The sequence below is a fragment of the Polypterus senegalus genome, chromosome 8 (genome assembly GCF_016835505.1).
Source record: "Polypterus senegalus isolate Bchr_013 chromosome 8, ASM1683550v1, whole genome shotgun sequence".
NCBI lineage: Eukaryota > Metazoa > Chordata > Cladistia > Polypteriformes > Polypteridae > Polypterus > Polypterus senegalus.
Window position 1 is genome coordinate 156,381,476 of NC_053161.1, and position 23,220 is coordinate 156,404,695.

The window sequence follows — 23,220 nt, forward strand, 5'->3', positions numbered from 1 at the left end:
ATCAGAAAACCCTAATTTCCACGTCTACCTGTATTAGTTTAAATGGCACTTTTGCCACTCGCAATATGGCGGATGCGCTGACGTATCGTGTCGACTGGGTAACACAGTACACCTATTCTCTCTCAGCTTCACTGGTTCCCTGTTCACTACAGAATACAATACACAATATCGCTCTTAACATGTAAAGCTCTCCACAACGTCACTGATCTCCTCCAGACTTGCACTCCTCTCGCTCACTCAGATCCTCATCTGCAGCTCGACTCTCTGTACCACACGTCAGACTCTGTGCTATGGGAGCTCGAGCATCTCTCATGGTGCGCCTCAACTCGGGAATTCTCTTCCCTCTTATATCCATCAGCTCGATTCAATAACACATTTTAAAACTGCCCTCAAAACTTATCATTTAAAACTGGCCCACCAATTGGGAATTTTGCACTGTTACTGCCAGTTATCTTTGTTTGTTTGCTAATTATTGCTTTTTGATTTACCATTCTCTTGTTTTAATTTTACTAATGTTGTTTAATTTTATTGTAAGATGACCTTGAGTGCTAACATTATACAACGGGATTTTCTAATGGCCAAATATAACCAGAACAATAGTTCAGCCATACCTATGAAATGTAATCTCCCGAGATCTGGTTTGGAGCGTACAGCAGTTTCTACAATCGCAAGCAGCACATTATTTATTACTTCACTCCACAGCAGTGCCACTCGCAATATGGCAGCGACGTTGACGTATGATGCTGCTGGTCATGCGGCATCTAGTAATTCTATGTCCATGGTGGAAACAACCACGCTTTCTCGTTCTTCCTGCTACCCACAGTACTTCACTCAGCGGAAGGCAGCATCTACGTCCGTCCTCCTGATGACTGAACTCTGCCTTTCAGACACGCTCTCTTCTAATTCTTCCATTTGCGATGTCTTCTAACAATGCTAAAGCAGTTATGGTAGTTGGAATAGTTTGGCCATTCCGTGCACCGTTACATTATTACAGATTGATTACAATCAATTGCTTTAAATTTGTAAGCAATATGCAATTAATTTTGGTGTATTTGATAAAGCCAATGTCATGGATGTGAATCTAAAGAAGGAAAGGAAATGACGTAGAAATAGTAGCACTGCTTTGACGCTAGGTGCCGCCCGTTTACAAAACTGAGCACAAAGTTGCATGAGCACAATCTGATGCTGTCGTGTCATTGTGCGTAGCTTTACACCAAATTTACACGGGCATACATAAGATTTTTGTGCGGACACACCATTTATACATGAGGCCCCACATCCCCTTTCCTTTAAAAAAAAAAAAAGTTGAACATTTTATTATTTACTAAAGCCTAACTTCTTGCTGTCAATGCACATTTACACTATATACACATATTTAAATAAATTCTTTTACACATGATTACATTTTTTTCTTGTCTTTCACTACAAACAATATAGATAAAAAAAAAAAAACAACTGATGGAGCAATCCTTCAAACCTGTTTAGTCTCAAGCACAGGTGACTCCATATGTATAAAATCCTCAAAAGCATCAATCAAATGAATCCAGGTGATTTTTTTTTCAATTAAATAGCCAATGTCAAACTTGTGGACACTAGTAAAAAAAATAAGACTGAAGCTAGAAAACACTTGTTATGGTGTATAAAATCTGTACATTTTGGTTTCTATTATATTTTGTTCAAGACAAGACAACAGATGAACTAAGACCAATTAAAGCAGGTTTTCTTCCCTTACACCTTACTTTTTTTCATAGCTTAGTGCTAATTTGGTTTATTGCCTGGGAAAGGATGCTGAGCTGGTACCTCAGGCTATTGATTACTTTATGGATGCCTGGGAAAGGATGCTGAGCTGGTACCTCAGGCTATTGATCACTTTATGGATGGACATCTGGAACAACAATTTGCTTTATAGCCTGGGACAGGAAGAACTACTGATACCTCAAAGTACATCAAAGGTTTTGTTGTGTGGGAAAACGGACATTGAATTAATTCATCAATCATTTGGACAGCCAGCCAATCAGGTGCATGTGTTGTGAAACCAAGGCTTGACATTTCATAATAAATATGCCTTGGTTTGGAAAGAAGAAAGAGAAGCAAAAGAAGAAGAAAGAGAAGCAAAGGGAGAAGAAGAAAGAAGAAGAGGAACGGACAAAGACGGCCCTGGTCATCAGAAAGGCATCATGAACATCGATTGCTAAATCAAACGCCTCCCTGGGACATTCATCCTTGTCATCTGTAACTTTTTCGTAAGCTTTTTCTAAAGACTATATATATTCAGACTTTCCTATCACTACCTATTTTCTAGTATTCTTTGTTCTTGTGGTATTATTATTATTATTCTTGTAATAAATACCATGCTGCTTTTAACTTTCAATGCTTTGTCTTAATGTCTAGAGTGATTGAAGTAATAAGTTAGATTTCTTTGAGCACCTGGTGACAGCCGGATTTTTGCCATTATTTCTGTGCTGCGAGGTTTATATGGCTGAGAGTGAAGAGCGCTATACTCAACAGAAGGAACAAATATGAGAAAGAAGGTATTCTTGGCTGATGAATGGCTTATAGTCAAGAGTGCTGAGTCTTTGTATGTTTAAATGTATTCTTGTAGACCAAAAGTAATATTTAGGTCTGAGATATCATTAAAACATCGTATTGTTGTTCGTGCCGAAAATAAGTAAGTCTCTTGAAGTGCTGAATGACAGGCTGTTATTCCTATAGCACTTGTGTGGTTTAAAGTGCTAAGGGTTAATCAGCGTGTGTGTGTCATTCATGGAGCACTGTTGTGGTTAGGGTCTGTGTGTGTGTGTTCATCTTAAAGTGCAACAGTAGACCAACCCGATAACGAACTTGACGAGAACCCTTACCCTTGAGGAAACAGGTAAAAGGGCAAGTGGAGGGAAATACCACGATAATACAACACTTCTTCTTAAAAATAGATGTGGGAATCTGGAACAAACAACCGAGTCATGGAGTTGAAGCAGAAACCTTTTAAGAGGTATCAAGGTGAGATATTGGCATGGCTTAGCTATTAGCTAACCAAGAGAGCTTGAGGAACTGAATGATCTCCTTCTTATGTTCTTACGAAACACTTCCATATGTGCTGTTGATTGATGGTGTAGGATAGCAGCTCAGTTTGGGTGGCTTTTATACTTGTAAAGCAACTGCAGTGATGTTTTTCATTGCAGCATTAACACAATTTTTCAACATAACCTTATCTTGGTACAACAGCGATTGCCACTTAAACTGGTCATTTGGGCACCACCGTCCAGATTTGAAGTCTTCTGGATTATAGTAGTTGTGAATTTAATACTCGTAGTGTCTCTCTATACTTGGCCTATCCAAACCATTCAAAGTTTGCTTTGGGGTTTGGTCCTCTTATCTGTGGATAACTTTTGCTTTCCTTTAATTCCAAATAATACATCCTGTAACTTTTCCTTCTGGTTTTTGTGCCTCAATTTTTATGCATCATTTGAGCTTCTGTATTTGTTTCTGCAGTTGTAAATATCAGGTGCCTCGGGAATCAGAAAATAATAATGTACTCAACCTGTTCCATTTGACTTTGGACCTCAAACCCTTTGCTCTTAGATCAACGCTGCCTCCCTGTAGTAGTTTTTATTTTTTCTTCTGTTTACATTTTCCAAGGAGGACACCATATTTCTTGATTTTTCTTTACTCTAACAGTAAAAACTTGAAAGATCAAAAGTCTAGTAGCCATACCGCATGCACTTCAGAGCAGATCCTCCACCTGAAGCTAAGCATGTTCAGGCCTGGCAAGTACTTGGATGGGAGACCATCTTGGAAAAGCTTGGGTTGCTGCTAAAATAGGCCATTAGGAGGCTCTTACCCTGTGTCTGAATTTGGATCCCAATACCCCATTGCACTGACGGGGACACCATGCTGTAAAAATGGTGCTGTCCTTCAGATGAGATGTAAAACTGAGGTTCTGGTTTGCTGTGGTCATTAAAGATCCCTGGGCATCCTTCATAAAGAGCAGGGTGTTATCCTGGTGTCATAAATTGGCCACCACAGCCAAGTCATTCTCAACCCAAAATCATCCCGTCTCTAATTGGCTAATCTCCCTCTCACTTCACCACCAAACCGCTAATGTGTGGTAAGTATACTGGCACAAAAATGGCTGCCGTCACATCATCCAGGTGGATGCTACACATTAGTGACGGCTGAAGTGGCTCCCCACTCACTCACTAAAGCACTTTGAGTAGTGAAAAAAATATAATTTAAGTAATTATTCTTATTAAAAGGAGGACCTGTATAGTATGAAAACTTATTTACTGTCCTTTCCTTTTTATGGAAAGTGTTTTATTTTATTATTATTGTATTGTTAGCATTAAATATAAATGTAACATCCTAGAAGTTCGTCTGTTCATTATTTCGGTTCGCCTATGCCACACAATCATAGCTAACTGTGTGTCACGCATACATATCTGCGGACCACTCTCCAGGATCATCTGAAGTATGTAATACCACTCCAGGTTGAGAGGGGGCGCTGAAACTAACATTCTCCTCTCTTGTTCCCTCTGCAGCACAAAGAAGACACCCAGTAAGGGCAACTGACTCCACCCCTTAATGGTCCCTGAGCTATAAATCCCGCTGCTGACGGAAGGAGGTATTCAGTCCTGCACCAGACCCAACACAGCAAAATAAGACCAATCAGCTTTGCATGAGGAGACCAAATAGTTGCTTTCAAACCCGATTGCCACTTAACACCTGTGCCATTTAGCAAAGCAGATGCCCGCTAACCATGCTGCTTTTATTCCCCCAAAGGTGCCCCTTCTAGCCCCTTAGGGAATATGGTAAGCACCCACACTTTTAGATAGATAGATAGATAGATAGATAGATTACTATAACATGACCCAATATAGACAGAATAAAAATAATAAAATTCAATAAAACCAATAACAGCAAAAAAATGTAGGAAACATATTTTAAAAGAGTGTTATTGAAGGATACTTTTTTTAAAGAACACAGATGATGAGTCCTTTCAAATCTGGCTGCTTGAAAATGCCCACAGAGGTCTTATATCCTGCCAAACTTAAAGGGAGAAGCAGATGTCTTCTCAAGGTGGTGCTGAAGATTCTTCTGTCCTTTGTCAAGCATGCATTCCATACTTAAAGTCCTCTCCCCACACGGGCTTAACAATAATTTCAGAAATGACCAATAATTTTAAAACAACTATATATGTTCGTATTGCAAAATTGTGTTCTTTTCCGAGGCTGATGTCCATGCTAATCTTTATCTACCCCAGGCTGATACATAAGGTCATTGTTGCATGTTCTAGCAGTCTGTTTTTGGGGATTCAAAACAAAAATAAATAAATGTATAAATACAAGGTAAAGCAGCAGCTTGTTTGAGCACTTCATTGAGCCATCTTTAGTGTGTCTTGTTTTACATATCACATTTCAGTGTAGCTTGTATAATCACTTACCAGCATGGCTTGTTTACATCAACATGCAATAAGGTTGCATTCAGTGCGATTTTATTTTTGGTACACTGATTTAATTCCCCAGGGAAAAGTGTCATTTTGCATTACCTGTGGAGGTCAGAGACCTGGATCAGCCATTGTACAGTGTCACAGGAGCAATTTTCATGATATCCTCTGGAACGTCCTCTCTGCTTGTCTGTCTTGAGGAAATCCAGAAGACCGTGTTTCATTTCCTGGATCATTTTGTTCTGTACTGATGGTGATGTTCCTACTTTTTAAGTGTGCCCCTTGATTTTTCTTTTTTCCCATAATTTCTGGACATACACATGTAGGCAGTGTTTTTAATCTTTTCTTTTTCTAGTCTTTCCTTGTATGTTATCAGAGATCATCTTCACTCATGATGCCTGCGTAATCTGTGCACAACTGTTTGAGATGTCACTGCCACTTTAAAATCAACTGTGCTTTCTTAATCCCATACATCACTGATCTTTTTTGCTGCTATAGTGACTTTCATTATTATGCTCTTTTTTGAATTCAATTAATTTCTACATCATAATTATATTTCTAGGGTATTCCATCATGTTTGGCTGCTTAGTTCTGAATTTATTCTCTTCTGTGTGAATTATTTGTGTCTTTAAACTCTACTACTGCTGAAGTCTTGTTTGCCACATTCAGAACAGCAGCAGCATGGCTTCTATCACACTATCCTAAAGGGTTTAATGTGCTAACTGTTAAAACAGGAGTGAATCCCACTCTTTAGTTATGATGTGATGTAGCACACTCTTTTTGTTTTTTTAGTGAATTTCTCCTGGTACTTTGTAATATTTACTCTCCTTTCTCAACCCTGAGTACTCATTTGAACCTGAAACATTCATTATATACACTTCTTCTGATTGTTTTCCTTTGCACCAGTGTGAATTGTTGCGTGTAACTGAAGCCTGCATTTTTTTGAGAATTGTTTGCCACACTCACAGCAACAAAATGGTTTCTCTCCAGTGTGAATTCTTGCATGAGTTTGAAGGTTGACCCTTTGTGAGAATCGTTTGCCACATTCAGAACAGGCATACGGCTTCTCGCCAGTATGAATTCTTCTGTGAATCTGAAGATTGCCTCTTCGTAAGAATTGTTTCCCACAATCAGAGCAGCAATATAGTTTCTCTTCAGTGTGAATTTTTGCATGGTTCTGATGATGACGACTGGTGCTGAATTGTTTACCACATTCAGAACAAAAGTATGGCTTCTTTCCATTGTGAATTCTGGTGTGTAACTGAAGTTCAAGTTTTTTAGAGAATTGTCTGCCACATTCAGAGCACACATATGGCTTCTCTTCAGCGTGTGTTCTTGCATGGGTCTGAAGATTGATTCTTTGTGAGAATTGTTTGCCACAGTCAGAGCAAGAATATGGCTTTTCACCAGTGTGAATTCTTCTGTGAGTCTGAAGATTGCCTCGTCGTGAGAACTGTTTGCCACAATCAGAACAGTAATATGGTTTCTCTCCAGTGTGAATTCTTGCATGGATCTGATAATGACGACTGGTGGTGAATTGTTTACCACATTCAGAACAGCAGTAAGGCTTCTCTCCAGTGTGAATTCTTGTGTGTAACTGAAGGTTGAATTTTGCAGAAAACTGCTTGCCACATTCAGAGCAGCAATATGGCTTTTCTCCCGTGTGAATTCTTGCATGGTTCTGAAGACCGCCTCTTTGTGAGAATAGTTTGCCACAGTCAGAACAGCAAAATGGTTTCTCCCCAGTATGAATTCTTCTGTGGATCTGAAGATGGCTATTGGTGATAAATCGTTTGCCGCATTCACCACAGCAATATGGTTTAACTCCACTGTGACTTATCATGTGTTTCTGAAGATAGCCTCTTTGTGAGAATTGCTTACCACATTCAGTGCAGCAATATGGCTTCTCACCAGTGTGAATTCTTGTGTGTAACTGAAGGCTGCGTTTTGCAGAAAACTGTTTACCACATTCGGAACAGCAATATGGTCTCTCCCCAGCGTGAATTCTTTTGTGGGTCTGCAGATTGCTATTCTTGGAGAACTGTTTGCCACATTCATTGCAGCAGTATGGCTTCTCTCCAGTATGAATTCTTGTGTGAGCCTCAAGATGGCCTCTTCGTAAGAACTGTTTTCCACAATCAGAACAGCAATATGGCTTTTCTCCACTGTGAATTTTTTTATGCGAATAAAGACTGTCATGGTCAGAGAATTCTTTTCCACATTTACAACAGGACAGCTTTTCTCTGTAATGTTTAGATTTTTGTGTAGTTCTCCTCTGCTCTTGACCAACATACAAAGCAGCTGATCTTGTGTCATGAACCTGTTGTTGAGTGTTGTTTGCATCTATTCTTATTGATGTAATTTTTTCTAGGTTTTCATTTTGATGTGGTCTAGAGTGAAAAGAAGTCTCAGGAAATGGAGTGGACAGGGTGACATGTTCTTCTGCAGAATCTGAAGAAATATAAAATGCACAATTTCATTTATAAGAAGTTAGAAGAGAGAATCATTTACTGTGCAACATCATATTCATTTTGAAATAACCCTGCAACAAAATGATATGTCAGTCCGAGTATCGTCATTTTATTGTGACCTCAACCATAACACAGCGAGCCCATTACAAACTTAGTTAAAGAACTGGCCCCAAAATTCAATACTGAGTGCCCCCCTGTGGCTGGAGGCTTTTGTCCCAAAAAACAAGCTGTCATTTCCTTGTTTGAATGTTTTGTGGAAATTACAAAACTAAGTTTTGCTAATTTGTTACTGAAACATAGGAAGCATTTCTGTGTATCAAAAGAAAATAATGTAATTATTAAAATCTTGGTTTTTAAGATTGTAATGATCTTCATTTTTATTCCTCCATCCAGGTTTTCTGGTTGTTTAAGCTGTACGTCACTAATGAACACAACAGGGGGTCTGAAGCAGAAGGAACTGCAGACCCTCAGCGTTCAGTCTTGTTTGGTCTATTGTCTGCTTTGCTTCTCACTGATTATCATTAATAGGAGGAAGTTAATGGAGCAGTGTGACAATACGTCTGCAAGATCCACACTTAACTGATATAAGGCCATTAACGTGACCCAGCCAGGACACCCAAGAAGTGCAAGGATAGGGGAAGGCAGCCTCTTTAGGACACTGCTTCCCCCAGAACGTTAGATGGCAGCTCCCCTGGATTGCAGTAGTGCCCTGGATTCCCACAGGGCACTGTAGGACTTGGAGTTCTTTATCTCAGCCCTGCTGGGTACCATGGGTGCCGCCAGGGGATGCTGTAAAAATGGAGGAGCCATGTGGCATGGGGTTTCCGCCTAACCCGGAAATGCTTACAGACCACCTCAGCGGAAGAACAGAAGTACTTCTGGGTTGGACACTATAACATACATGCCAACCACACAGTAAGGAGCCGGAGTTGGGAGTTGGAGGACAAAGCTGAGGAGTGGAGATAACAGAGGAAGAGAATGAGAGAGAAAGATAGAATGACTGTATTATGTTGTGCTTGGTGCTTTCTGTACTGTGCCGTGTAGTGGGGAGAAACAGAAAAACACTTCCCCACTTAAATAAAGGTGTAGTATTGCGTAGCCAGTCTGTGTCAGGTTTGGGGAGCGGTACATCTCTGGGTGGTCTACTCTGTGAATGGTTTCTCATTATTTTTATACATAAAAAGAGATTATTCAAAATGTAAGGAAGTGGAAGCTGTAAGAGCCATAGAGGAGGAACAGACATCCTGACCAGGATGTAGGATGATTTCTTCTCCATTCAGGAGGCCATAATGGATGGACTAGGCTTGGTTACAATGTTTTTGCAGGACCCTGCCAACCGACAGCAAGGAAATCCTGCCGACTACGCCTATGTAGGCATATGGGGTCACCATTAAGCCCCAAACTGTTGACGCAATATCACCCAACACAACTGCAGGTTTAAATAAGGATTTTATTTGCCACCAACAAACATTATTGAAAGGTTTTTATTTGCCACCAACACTTTTCCACACATGCACCAGCCACTATACACAATTACAAAATACTCTCCTTCCACTTCCAGTAGAGTGTCACCCGCTGCCTGACAACTCTGACTCACTAAAATGAGGGTGCGGGCTTCATTTTGAAGTATACCCAGAAACTGCTTCCGCTGCCATACACAGGTCATCCGGAGCATGATAGGTTAGATCATTAAAGCTGCTGAATTTAAGTCAAGGGATGTTATGCTTAAACTACATAAGGCACTCATAAGACCACATTTGGAGCATTGTGTGCAGTTCTGATATTAACATTTATTTATCCAAATGGACTTACATAGGAGGTAAACATAATGGAGGAACATATCACCACAGTACAAAAAAGGACACAACAGCACTTGAAGCTGTGCAGAGAAGAGCAGCCAAGTGCATCCCAGGACTTAAGGTCATGTCCTCTTGTGACAGACTTTGAGAATTAAGCATGTTTAGTCTTGAGCGGGGACCTAATTTAGGTATTGTAAATCCTCAAAGGCCTTGAGAAAGTAGATCCAGGAACATTTGTTCAGCTTAAGGATGAATCATGTACTTGAGGCCATTGGTAGAAACTAAGGAGAAGTGCATTTATGATTGAAGCCAGGAAAGACTTCTTTATGCAAAGAGTTGTGGAACTTAGGAACAAACTGCAAAGACATGGAGTTAAAGCAGAAACCTTGATAAGTTTCAAGAAGGATCTGGATGAGATAGTATTATTATCATTATCAAAAATGTCCATTAAAAATATGATGTTACTTGTGTCACATAATCCATTTGTCAAGTCACCCAGTTGCATGGTTATAACATGCAAAACACATGCATTTTTGGTACTTTTTTTAATATGTGACTTCATACAGTTTGTAGTGATGGCTGAGAAAAAATGGTTAATATATTTGTTTTCATGAAGAATGGACATAACAATAACCCCCCACCCCCCCAATTTGTTTATTCAAAACTCCTGTCTGAATGCAGTTTCAACATTTATGACACAATTGGTTCCATTTCTTTTGGTTTTCCAATTGGAGAACAGGCAGGTCAAGTCACCTGCTCAGGGTCACACAGTGTCAGTAGGGGGACTTGAACACACAAGCTCTGGGTTCCAAAACCTTAAACCCAACACCACCTTGTGTGTGTTTGTGTGTTTGCTATCTGCTTCAACACTATCTGCTTTTCAACTGACCCAGCACATCAACAGAGATATTTCAACCAATCCCCTATTGCATCACCATCTGCAAAATGCAACAATAAAAATGTAAACATTGTGTAAATTAAGCAGTCACCCATTGCCATGGGAAATATCTTCAAAATGAACTGCTGAAAAACTGAAAAAGCAACTACTTCATTTTAGAATTGCAGGGCTTTCAGATGACCAAAGGCAACCCACAATAACACACCCTCTAGAGCATATTTCCACCTCTCTAGGGTCTCCTCAACCTGCTCCCTTCTATCGCTATAGATCACAATGTCATCAGCAAACATCATAGTCCATGGGGACTCCTGTCTAATCTCGTCTGTCAACCTGTCCATCACCATTGCAAATAAGAAAGGGCTCAGAGCCGATCCCTGATGTAATCCCACCTCCACCTTGAATGCATCCGTCACTACTGCCGCAGACCTCACCACTGTCACACTTCCCTCATACATATCCTGTACAACTCTTACATATTTCTCTGCCACTCCTGACTTCTTCATACAATACCACAACTCCTCTTGAGGCACCCTGTCATATGCTTTCTCCAGATTCACAAACACGCAATGCAACTCCTTCTGGTCTTCCCTATACTTCTTCATCAACACCCTCAGAGCAAACATCACATCTGTGGTGCTCTTTCTTGGCATGAAACCATACTGCTGCTCACTAATCATCATCACACTTCTTAACCTAGATTCCACTAATCTTTCCCATAACTTCATGCTCTGGCTCATCAATTTTATCCCCCTGTAGGTACTACAGTCCTGCACATCCACCTTATTCTTAAATATCAGTACCAATACACTTCTTCTCCACTCCTCAGGCATCCTCTCATTTTCCAAGATTCCATTAAACAATCTAGTTAAAAACTCCATTGCCATTTCTTCTAAACACCTCCATGCTTCCACAGGTATGCCATCTAGACCAACGGCCTTCCCATTCTTCATCCTCTTCATAGCTGTCCTTACTTCCTCCTTGCTAATCTGTTGCACTTATTGATTCACTATCTACACCTCATCCAACTTTCTCTCTCTCTCTCAGTCTCTTCATTCATCAGCCTCTCAAAGTACATTTTCCATCTGTTCAACACACTCCCCTCGCTTGTGAGTACATTTCCATCTTTATCCTTTATCATCCTAACCTGCTGCAAATCTTTCCCACCTCGGTCCCTCTGTCTAGCCCACCAGTCCTTTTCTCCCTCCTTAGTGTCCAACCTCTCATACAACTCATCATACGCCTTTTCTTTAGCCTTCGCCATCTCTCTCTTCACCTTGCGTCTTATCTCCTTGTACTCTTGTCTACTTTCTGCATCTCTCTGACTATCCCACTTCTTCTTCACCATCCTCTTCCTCTGTATACTCTCCTGTACTTTCCCATTCCACCACCAGGTTTCATTTTCCTCCTTCCACTGTCCAGATGTCATGTCAAGCACCCTTCTTGCTGTCACCCTTACTACTTCTGCTGTAGTTGCCCAGCTGTCTGGTAACTCTTCACTGCCATTCAGTGCCTATTTTATCTTCTCCCTAAACTCAACCTTGCAGTCTTCCTTTTTCAACTTCCACCATTTGATCTTTGGCTCTACCCTCATTCTCTTCCTCTTCTTGATCTCCAACGTCATCCTACAGATCACCATCCTATGCTGCTTAACTACACTATCCCCTGCCACCACTTTGCAGTCTTTTATCTACTTCAAATTGGCTCTTCTGCATAGGATATAATCTACCTGTGCACATCTTCCTCCTCTTGTAGGTTACTATATGTTCCTCCCTCTTCTTAAAATACGTATTTACCACAGCCATGTCCATCCTTTTCACAAAATCCACTATCATCTGACCTTCTTCATCCCTCTCCTTGACCTACCCATCCCCTCCTCATCCCCTCTGTTCCCTTCACCAATGTGTCCATTACAATCCGCTCCAATCACCACTCTCTCTCTCCCTTGGGTACTCTCTCAACCACTTCTTTCTCATCCATTGCACAACTAGGGTGTATGCATTAACAACATTCACCATCAAACCTCTAATTTCCAGCTTCACAATCATCACTCTGACAACTCTTTTCACCTCCAAAACACTCTTGACATACTGTTCCTTTGGGATAGCCCCTACCCCATTCCTCCTCCCAACCACACTATGGTAGAACAATCAGAAACTGCCTCCGATACACCTGGCCTTACTAATCCATCTGGATGCACAATATATCAACCTTCCTTCTCTCTATCATATCAGCTAACTTTCTCCCTTTACCAGTCATACTGCCAACATTCAAAGTTCCTACCCTCACTTCCACTCTCCTACTCTTCCCCCCTCTACTCCTTCCTCCAGACATGCCTTCCCCTTCTTTTTCTCCTTCAGCCAACAGTAGCCCAATTTCCCCCAGAATCCTGTTGGTTGCCATTGTTAACTCCGGCCTTGACCAATCCAGTATGGAAATCTGTACTGTTGTCCACATATTGATCTGGCAAAATTTTACATCAGATGTCCTTCCTGATGTAACCCTCCCCATTTATCAAGGGACCGGCATGAAGAAAAACACTGGCTTGTCCATTCCCTGTGAATATGGCTTTTATTAATAGTGGAAGCTGGTAAAATGGACCACATGTTCTGGTAAAATCCAAGAATGAACAGAAAAAATGGCCAGATAAACCTGATAGTCTGAGTAAAGATGAGGAAGAAGAAGAAAAAAAAAAACCCTGAAACTATCAATTTGATAAATGTTCAAGAAAACCGGGATATTATTGACTCAACTTATAGAACATTATTCAAATTGGTTATGGCTAAATAGGGCAACTGCACAATTAATAAAATTTAAAGAGATTTTGCTACATCTGAATGGATGGAGAATACAGATTTAGAATATCACCAATCGATCTGTCTGATAAGAAGCAAGATAAAGCAAAGGCATTGCTTGAAGTTTAGAAATAAATTGGGAATAAATACTCCTATAGTAAAGGATGCATCAAATACAGTCCTAGAATTAATTTGTATGTTCAGTTACAAAGATATACAGATGAAATCCAAGTTTAGCTGCAAGCAAAACCTAACGTCAAAAGGACAGTCAAATGTTGACTGGATCCTTATTTACTTTACAAGATAATGTTTCCAGCTCTGTAGTTCTGCAATACTTTAAGAAAGCACATCTAGTAGGATGTTTGATATCTACTAGAAAGCAATGTGTAATGCACTAATGTTAAGAATTCTATAGCAAATGCAACAGACAACTCGACAGTATAACTTACTAAAGGTACATTTAAATAGAAAGAAATATAGGAGAAATAAAATGAATGACGGAGGGAGTACTAATCTCATTCAAGTCTCTCAAACATTCTGCCCCGATTAATGTAGCAAAGTGAGAGAAAGAATACATTGTGTAAATAAATAAGAAAATCTGTAACAACTATGGCCTCCCAGGGTCCAAATTTGAGACCCCACAATTAGACCATCAGCTACTTCTTGCAGTGTGACAGTCAACAGACTCCAGTGGGATTAACACATTCTTTGTCAGCCTTGTGTTATTTTTTCTATTTAAATTTTACTTTATCAGATCACAGCGTTGGTTGTAAGTAACATTTGTTGAAATGACAAATGCAATGTATTTTATTAGCACATGTGACAGAGTGATGCTGTAGGTAAGGCAGGCTGCAGTTCCATTCTGTTGAATTCATTTCAGTTAGATAAGGCTGCTGCACTTAGAATTTAAGCGCTAAACTAATAATCTTATCATTTATTGTGGAGTTGGCAAACTAGTAATAATATACTGTATCACACAAAATCACTAATATATAAAACAACTAAGAAGCCAGAATTGCACTTGCATTAAGTAAAATCAAGCAATTATATATAAAATAAATAAGAATAGGTAAAGATGTTTGGAGATCAGAAGAAGATTGAGATGACTGCAATAAGGAATAAACTGTTAGCTTACTCAGGCAGTATAAATCAATTATCAGACTTGCTGAGTTTATTGGCGGATGTTGCTTAAGATGAAGAATAGAAGCACATTGATCTTTAGGCTGTGTGTCTGCATTTCCAAGCCAACGGTTTAGGATCATCCTCCCTCTCTTCCAGGATAATTTTTGTGTATTTTTGTAACTTAAAAAGTATATTTTGAATGTTAAAAGCCTATGCCCCACTATGGGCTTATGCAGGCTAAAGCCAACCTGTTGAGTTTGGGGTCATGCTGCCTGGGGTGAGACAGTCCACAGAAGGTCCTGGTTTGGTTTATGGGTCCTTTTCAAAGCCTTTCACCCTTGGCACAATGTTTGTATTGTCAGTTCACAAATTAGTTACATTAACTTTGTTATTTAAACTGTTAAAAAGGTCAAGTTCAAGTTCATTTACAGGGAAAATTACATACTGTGATAGATGGCTCGCATGCATGGACATCCCAGCAGGAACCGAATAGGGATCCTTACCCAGCTGGAGGGCCATTATAATGGAAGGTCGGGGTATGACACCTTGCTCAGGGCATCATCTCCCCTAAGTCACTAGGTGGAACAGAAGGAACCAACGAGCTCTATGTCATAGGCTACAACCTCACCCAGAAATGTTCCCAGGCCACAGTTCTGATACACCGAAAATAGTCCCAGGCTTTATATAAAAGGAGCTACCTGCATCAACTCAGGGAACCAGAGTTGGGAGGAGGACAAATCTTCTGAGAGAACAGAGGAGATGGAGACAGGGCGTGGAAGGAGCAGAGTATTACTGAGTGTTATGGTACATTACTATTGTAATGGTGGTTGTGGTGTGAAAAACTCTTCCTTAAAGAGTTTCACACAATTAAAACCTGTTGTTATTGAAGAACTTGTGCCCAAGCCTGTGCGTTTTGGGAGTTTGTGCAGCAGCAGCGCCCCCTGGTGACCACAATACTTATCATGAAACAAATCTGAAGAAGAAGGAAAAAAAATGCAGCCACAGCACAGCCAGGAATGAACTTGATAACCAGTGAATTAAAGTATTTCCCAATGTAAAACAAATAAAATATTGTAGTCCTACACTTCACTAGTTGTTTTTCTAACTTAATTGCCTTGGGTAGAAGTAAGGCAAGTCTTCAACACAACTCCGGGGCACTGCAGTATAATTTTTCCAAACCCGTTATGACTGTAGATGTGAGTCAATGATTTTACAGATGCAGACTGAATCCACATCCATAATGAAACTAATTTAAGGATTTACCTTGAGACATGCAAATATCAACACACTGAAATCTGTAAACGTGACTACTGTGGAACATTCATCAAGTAACAATTGGTCACAAATTTATAATAAATTAGAAGAGCATTAATTAAACCAAAAACATGATAAAGCTGGGGGGATATTTTGTGCATTTCAAGAAGCCCACTGAGTCAAAAAGCTCATTTAAAAGGGCAGGTTCAGTTATAGGATGCATTCTGGACTTCCTGGAGGTCACAGCGAAGGAGAGAACTAAAACAAAACCAAGTGTCATTATGAACAACGCTGCACATCCTCTCTCTGACATCCTACAACTGAGGAATTTCAGATAACAAATTGTTTAGCAGAAGTGTGTCAAGAAACAATACTGGGGCTCCTTTATACCAACAGCAATACAATTCTATAGTGCCTCACAAGGACTGGGACTGCTAAGAAAGAAGTTTCCTTTATTTTAAGTTTCTTCCCTTTATGTAATTCTGATGTGTGTCTGCGTGTGTATTTATTATCTCTTAATTTATTTATCTTTCTGTTTACTTAATGGGCTTCTGTAAAAAGCCATATTTCTACCTAACGTTCTACCATGTTTCCCCGAAAATAAGACCTACTGTGAAAAAATCAAGCCCTAGCATGATTTTCAGGCTGCTCTGTAATATAAGCTCTACCCCAAAAATAAGCCCTAGTCAAGATCCTAGTAAGGCGCCTAAGGCCAGGATTATACTTCACACGATGCAACACGTGTGCCCGAAGCATCCATTAAATTCTTAGAACACCTTGCCACAATATCTCTGAAAAGGATGTTTAATAATTACATCCATCAATCCAGGGATGCGCCCATTCCAGTAAGCATCAGCGCAAGACAGAAACAAAATCCCTGGATGGCGCATCAGCTCATCGTAAGGTGAACACAAGCACTCATTCACTGGCATCATTGTAGCTTGACCCCAAACTTTCATGTATTTGGATGGAAAACTGAGCACACTGTGGAAACACACCAGGAAAAACATGCAAACTCCAGGCAGGGATCACAAGGGACGTGACTCCCTGCAAGACAGCAGTGTTACCGCTCTGCCACCCCCATATGTGTCACTATTAAGAGCATTCATTATTTAAACAAAGTTAACGATTTATCTGTAAAATGTAACATACATATTTTAATACATTTTATCATGAAAGTGATATCAAGTATAAATCTAAAAATTCTAAATATGCAGAGAGCTGGAATATCATAAATGTAATGTGTTCTGTGTGGCGATGCTGCTTGCCGCTGCTGTCAGGTCAGGAGGAAGCCCTAGAAGCGCGTAGCGATTTAACAACTGGGTCGCTTTTAATATGACGTTTATGACGGTCTGCTTTAATGATAAAATAAACTATGAGGTTAAAGTGGACATTTCGAGTTTATATCCGAAATTTAAACTTTAATCACAAAATAGACATTTTCATTACGACATTATTTTTTTTAATCTGTAGCTCAAATACGCCGCCATACATTCTGATAGTATTGTGAAGGTGCAAAAAAAAAAAAAAAAGATTGCAGAGAAGATGGTATGTGAGACTTTTAAAATATGTTGTGTCATTACTTTGGGGAATACGCAACACTTGAATATCAAAGTACCACGAATGCATTTGTATGTCGGCATTTTGCTTCACTACATCGAACCATTCATCAAACATTGAAGTGCGAACATCGATCTGCAAAACGGCCGGAGTAGCAAGAAATTCAGGCTGGAATTCCAGGTTTGAATGTGGACAGTTATGATGATATTCCAGAAGAAGATGACATGACTGTATTTGGATAAACGTACATTGTTGTAAATGAATAAATATAAGATATCTCCTGAAAATAAACCCTAGTGCATCTTTTGGAGCAAAAATTAATATAAGACCCGGCCTTATTTTTGGGGAAACACGGTATCTATTAAATTAAATAACAGCTGTATATGCAATTACTATTGACTTCTTGTACTGAAGATTTTGTTCTTACTGAGTTACAGTTTAAAGACTGACAAATTTAAACATAACTTACAATATATTGGTATCTGTAACCTTACTGAATTATTGGAAGTTTTATTTACATTTAAAATTCAAATCTAGCAGGTATTTAACTTTTAAATTGTTACAGTTTGAACCATAAATTGCTGCAAATAATAATAAAGCAATTTCCAGTAATGTTTTTCTCATATTGTTATAAATATCATTCTCAGAAAATACCCTGAAATATTGAGATATAATTTTAAGGCTGTATTGCCTAACCCTACACTTAACATTGTACTGGCACTCTTCTGCTTGTGAAGTTGTCAGACTTGATGAGGTCTTGCAGATTTTGTTATCATTTCCTGGGTTACTTTGTCTGGTATTGCTGGGGCTGCTCCTGCTTTTTCCAGCAATATGTTCTTATTTAACTCTTTATTTGGACAGAGGTGTGTTTATGATTTTTTTTTTAGGTTTCTAGCTCCCACTTCTCTTTTCTTGCGTTGTTTTCAGTGTGTGCACAACTTATTATTTCACCGTGTGTTCATCCCTAATGTGGTAATACCTCAAAATATCTGTCAGTATATGATTACTATGGTGTTGTACCGTGTTAGCCATTATGAATGTAGTGAAAAGTCAAGCAAAAGGACACCTTTTATTGGCTAACTAAAAAGATTACAATATGCAAGCTTTCAAGGTAACTCAGGCCCCTTCTTCAGGCAAGATGTAAAACAGAAACTGAAGTCCCCTGTGTTTATATACACACACTAGAACAAATAACAACATTGGAAAACCTTTACGTGAGACATCTTAAATGTAATAGACCTCTTCAGGCGAAGATTATTACATCGTGCCTGAAGAAGGGGCCTGAGTTACCTTGTTACTTGGGATAGAGACTTTAATTATCCATGCATTTTTATTTAAATACACTATTTTGTCTAGTTTCCTAGGTTCTTGTTCTTTAACCTGTTGGAATCAGTGTGTTCCAAGGGATTTTTGTTTTCTGTTCTGCAGTCATTTTTTTCCAATAAAGTAATTGAGCATCTTAGTTCTGTGCATAACCATACTCTCAACTGGTAACCACATGAGTTACTGTCTTCAGCTCTGTTTGGCAGAATAAGCACATGTTTAATTTTCCAACTTCTTTCTCTTGTTGCCCTGAACCACCTTATTAAGGCCATTGGATCTTACGCTTATTCTATGTTAATTAATGTTGACATATTTTATTTTCTGTGTCTTTTATTCTTCTATTCTTCATTATGTAAAGCGCTTTGAGCTACATTTTGTTTTGTATGAAAATGTGCTATATAAATAAATGTTGTTGTTATTCACACAATGCTGTCCTTTGTGGCCACAATGAGGCATTCATTCTTTAGCCTCATTTCTACTTTGCGCCACAATACTGGAACAGGAGTTCTGCATACTTTCTACTGTATTACTAATCTTGTTTTATTCCTGGTCTTTTGGCCCAGCTTTTTTAAATTTTCTGCTGTCTAAAAAGTTGTATCACCATGGTCTGTGCATAAATATGGGGAGTTTCTGTTATACGATCCCCCTTTTTTTTATACAGTATTTCACAAAGTTTTATAATTGAGGTCTTTGCTATTAAATTTCATGTTGAAGTACCTTCTGTATATGTTAACAATGGGAATGTATTAAGTATGTCTGCAGTCGAATGACTGTTGTACTGTACACGTAGTCAATTTCAGACTGGAACATGCCTCCTTCAGATCTCGAGATGCAAAGTCCTCAGATTCAATGACTCTTAATGATTGTATATGTAGTGTTTTTTTGTGTATTATTGTCCAGTTTATGTAATTTGTTTTGTGGCCAGTGAAGGACATCAAAGCTGTATGATAAGACGGGAAAGGCTAGCTGGTTTGTGGCCTGAATTTTTTGCATGTTGTAAGGGAACTCTTGAGGATCATCTCTGGTTGGCCGGTGTTCTGTCTTTGTTTTTGGTTCTTTTCTGCACCATCACCATGTATTCATAGCCTTCTTCTAGTTTTAGATCTCTTCTTTCACATTCTGCATCAAGGCTGACAAAAGTTGCCTCGGTACACTTACTGAGCCTGAGTATCATCTGATAATTCTTTTATCAAGTGTGGCTGTTGCTGGAGCTGTACAACTTCAGGTCACTTACAATAAGTGAGTAAACATTTGAGTGTTTGTTTAATTTAGAATGGTGATGGTGGATCCAGGATGTTGAATCCAAGTTTACTGAGGAGAATGCTTAGTGGATTTAATGCTACACAAAACAAGAGAAATGATAACAAGCCTCCTTAAATATTCCTCTTCATACTTACACATTTGGGATTGTGCTCCATCCTTTGTTGCAAAAGAGCTGTAGGGCTGTCTACCGGTGGTATATGGTAGTTGAGATGACATTTATGAGAGCAGGGTGGAGTTTTTACAGTTCCAGACATGTGAAGATCCAATTTTGGCATACACTTCTAGTTTTAATCTATGCCACAGTTCTTCTTGTAGCACCCCATTATCACTTTATTTAGTTTAGTGTTAAATAATCTTGTTTAATTTCCCTTCTGTTCTGTTGCTATGGGAATACTTATGTGGTTATAAAGGATGTGGTTAATTATTCTAGTGTGAATATTTATGTGCTTCTGAAGACTGCGTTTGCTAGAATATCCTTTGCCACATTCAGAACAGCAATATAGCTTTCCTCCTGTATGGGTTATTCTGTGGGTCTGAAGATCACGATTATTGGTGAATAGTTTGCCGCATTCAGAACAACAATACGGTTTCTCTCCAGTGTGAATTCTTGCGTGGGTTTGAAGGTTATGTTTATTGAAGAATCTTTTGCCACAATCAAAACAACAAAATGGCTTTTCTTCAAAATGAATTTTCATGCGAGTCTGTAGTTGGCCTTTCTGTGAGAATCTTTTGCAGCATTCAGAACAGCAATATGGCTTTTCCCCAAAGTGAATTCTTGTGTGGGTCTGAAGGTTGTGTTTGTTGGAGAATCTTTTGCCACATTCAGAACAGCTAAATGGCTTTTCTCCAGTATGAGTTCTTTTGTGGGTCTGAAGATGGCTATTCTTGGTGAATTGTTTACCACATTCAGAACAGCAATATGGCGTCTCTCCAGTATGAATTTGTATGTGAGTGTGAAGATTGGATTTAATAGAATATCTTTTCCCACATTCAGAACAAGAATATGGCTTTTCCCCAGTATGAGTTCTTGTGTGGGTCTGAAGATCGCTACTATTGGTGAACTGTTTGCCACATTCAGAGCAGTAATATGGTTTCTCACCAGTATGTAGTCTTGTGTGGGCCTGAAGAATGTGTTTATTGGAAAATCTTTTGCCACATTCACAACAGCAAAATGGCTTTTCTCCAGAATTAATTTTCATGTGGGTCTGAAGTTGACCTTTTTGTAAGAATCTTTTTCCACATTCAGAACAGCAATATGACTTTTCCCCAGTGTGAATTCTTGCATGTATCCGAAGACTGCTATTCCTGGAGAATTCTTTGCCACATTCACCACAGCAATAGGGCTTTTCCCCAGTGTGAATTCTTGTGTGGGTATGAAGATTTTGTTTGTTGGAGAATCTTTTGTCACACTCAGAACAACTAAATGGCTTTTCTCCTGTATGAGTTCTTTTATGGATCTGAAGAAAGCTATTCTTGATGAATTGTTTGCCGCATTCAGAACAGCAATATGGCTTTTCTCCAGTGTGTATTCTTGTGTGCGTGTGAAGATTCCTTTTGTTGGAATATCTTTTGCCGCATTCAGAACAGCAATATGGTTTTTCTCCAGAGTGAATTCTTGTGTGGGTCTGAAGATTGTGTTTGTTGAAGAATCGTTTGCCACATTCAAAACAGGAAAATGGCTTTTCTCCAGAATGAGTTTTCATGTGGGTCTGAAGTTGGCCTTTTTGCGAGAATCTTTTGTCACATTGAGAACAACAATATGGCCTTTCTCCAGTGTGAATTCTTGTGTGTATCTGAAGACTGCTATTCCTGAAGAATTGTTTTCCACATTCAGAACAGCAAAATGGCTTTTCCCCAGTATGAATTTTCATGTGAGCCTTAAGCTGGCTATTTTGTGAAAAACTTTTGCCGCATTCAGAACAGCAATATGTCCTCTCTCCAGTGTGAATTCTTGCATGGGTCTGAAGATCAATATTCCTGAAGAATTGTTTGCCACATTCAGAACAGCAAAATGGCTTCTCTCCAGTATGAATTCTTGTGTGGGTATAAAGTTGGCCATTTTGTGAGAATCGCTTGTCACATTGAGAACAGCTATATGGTTTCTCTCCAGTGTGAATTCTTCTATGAATCTGAAGATCGCTATTCCTGCAGAATTGTTTGCCACATTCAGAACAGCAAAATGTCTTTTTTCCAGTGTGAATTCTCATGTGGGTCTGAAGTTTGCCACAGGAAAAGAATTGTTTACCACATTCAGAACAGCAGTATAACTTCTGTGTTATATGAATCCATTTATATTTCATTTTAAATTTATACTTATAAGATTTCATCTGGTCCTGGATGACATGCACAACTGCTGTATTTTTATCAAGCTCCCTTTGGTGAGTGTTGATTGTGTCTATGCTTGTTAACTTCCATGTACTTTTCTGCCTTTTTTGAAAAGAATTTGAGAAAATCTCTGCTTCAGTTTCCATGTTTTCATTTTGTTGTGGTCTACAGTAAAGAGATGTTTGAGGAAATGACGGAGAGAAGGTGCCATTTTCTTGTAAATCTGCAGAAATAAATTAACATTAAATTGTAAATCTATGTACAAAATTTGGACAGAGAAAGTTGAGAAGAGGTAATCATTTAGCATACAATGTCTTATTCCTGTTGAAATAAATTTGACAATGATTAGCAACTCCAATATTTCCATTTTATATCTGATTTTTTTTTCAACGAGCAAGAAGCAAACACTTGGATACATTGAGAGACTAAAACTATAAAGAGGAAAAATAATTGTGAGCCGTCACATTTAATGGCCATTACTTTGTTTCAGTAAAGGGACATGGTCTAAGAAACTGTGCAAAATCCACATATCGTTTAATTTTCTCCGTTTTTTTTTTTATTATTATTATTTATAATCCATCCTTGAAGGCATAAAGGCTTGGTTAGTTGGGGATTCTCATATGATAGATTATGGATGAGTGTGCCCTGGTATCAATTGACTTCTTGATCAAGATTTCTTCCCGATTTTGTGCCCAAGTTCAGAAAGATAAGCCTGACACACTGAAAAGATGTAAACAGAGTTCAGTAACTGATGGACAGATGCTTCTTCAAGTTACATGGACTATGTGAAAGGTACAGCGGAAGTAGAAGAACAAAGCAGTATGTGAATTGTTAAACAATTTGCTTTCTACCTTTACTTTTTGTATTATAATCACAAGAATTCGGTTTCTTTAAAATACAAGGCCAAACACTTAGACAAATTAAAATTAGCATGGAAAAAAATATAATGATTATGTTGAAGAATGTTATAATT

The 23,220-nt window shown here is 38.9% G+C and overlaps 1 protein-coding gene across 1 annotated transcript in view; it reads right to left on the reverse strand.

Moving 5' to 3' along the window:
• Positions 1 to 4,931: 4,931 nt before the first annotated feature.
• The window catches only part of LOC120533233 (zinc finger protein 585A-like), a 35,255-nt gene continuing 16,966 nt past the window's right edge, over positions 4,932 to 23,220 (reverse strand). The window contains exons 3-4 of the mRNA XM_039760015.1: positions 20,631 to 22,470; positions 4,932 to 7,632 (exon numbers count right to left, since the gene is read on the reverse strand). Of these exons, the coding sequence (XP_039615949.1) occupies positions 6,309 to 7,632; positions 20,631 to 22,470 (3,164 nt within the window). The 3' untranslated portion in view covers positions 4,932 to 6,308. The remainder of the gene's footprint in view (positions 7,633 to 20,630; positions 22,471 to 23,220) is intronic.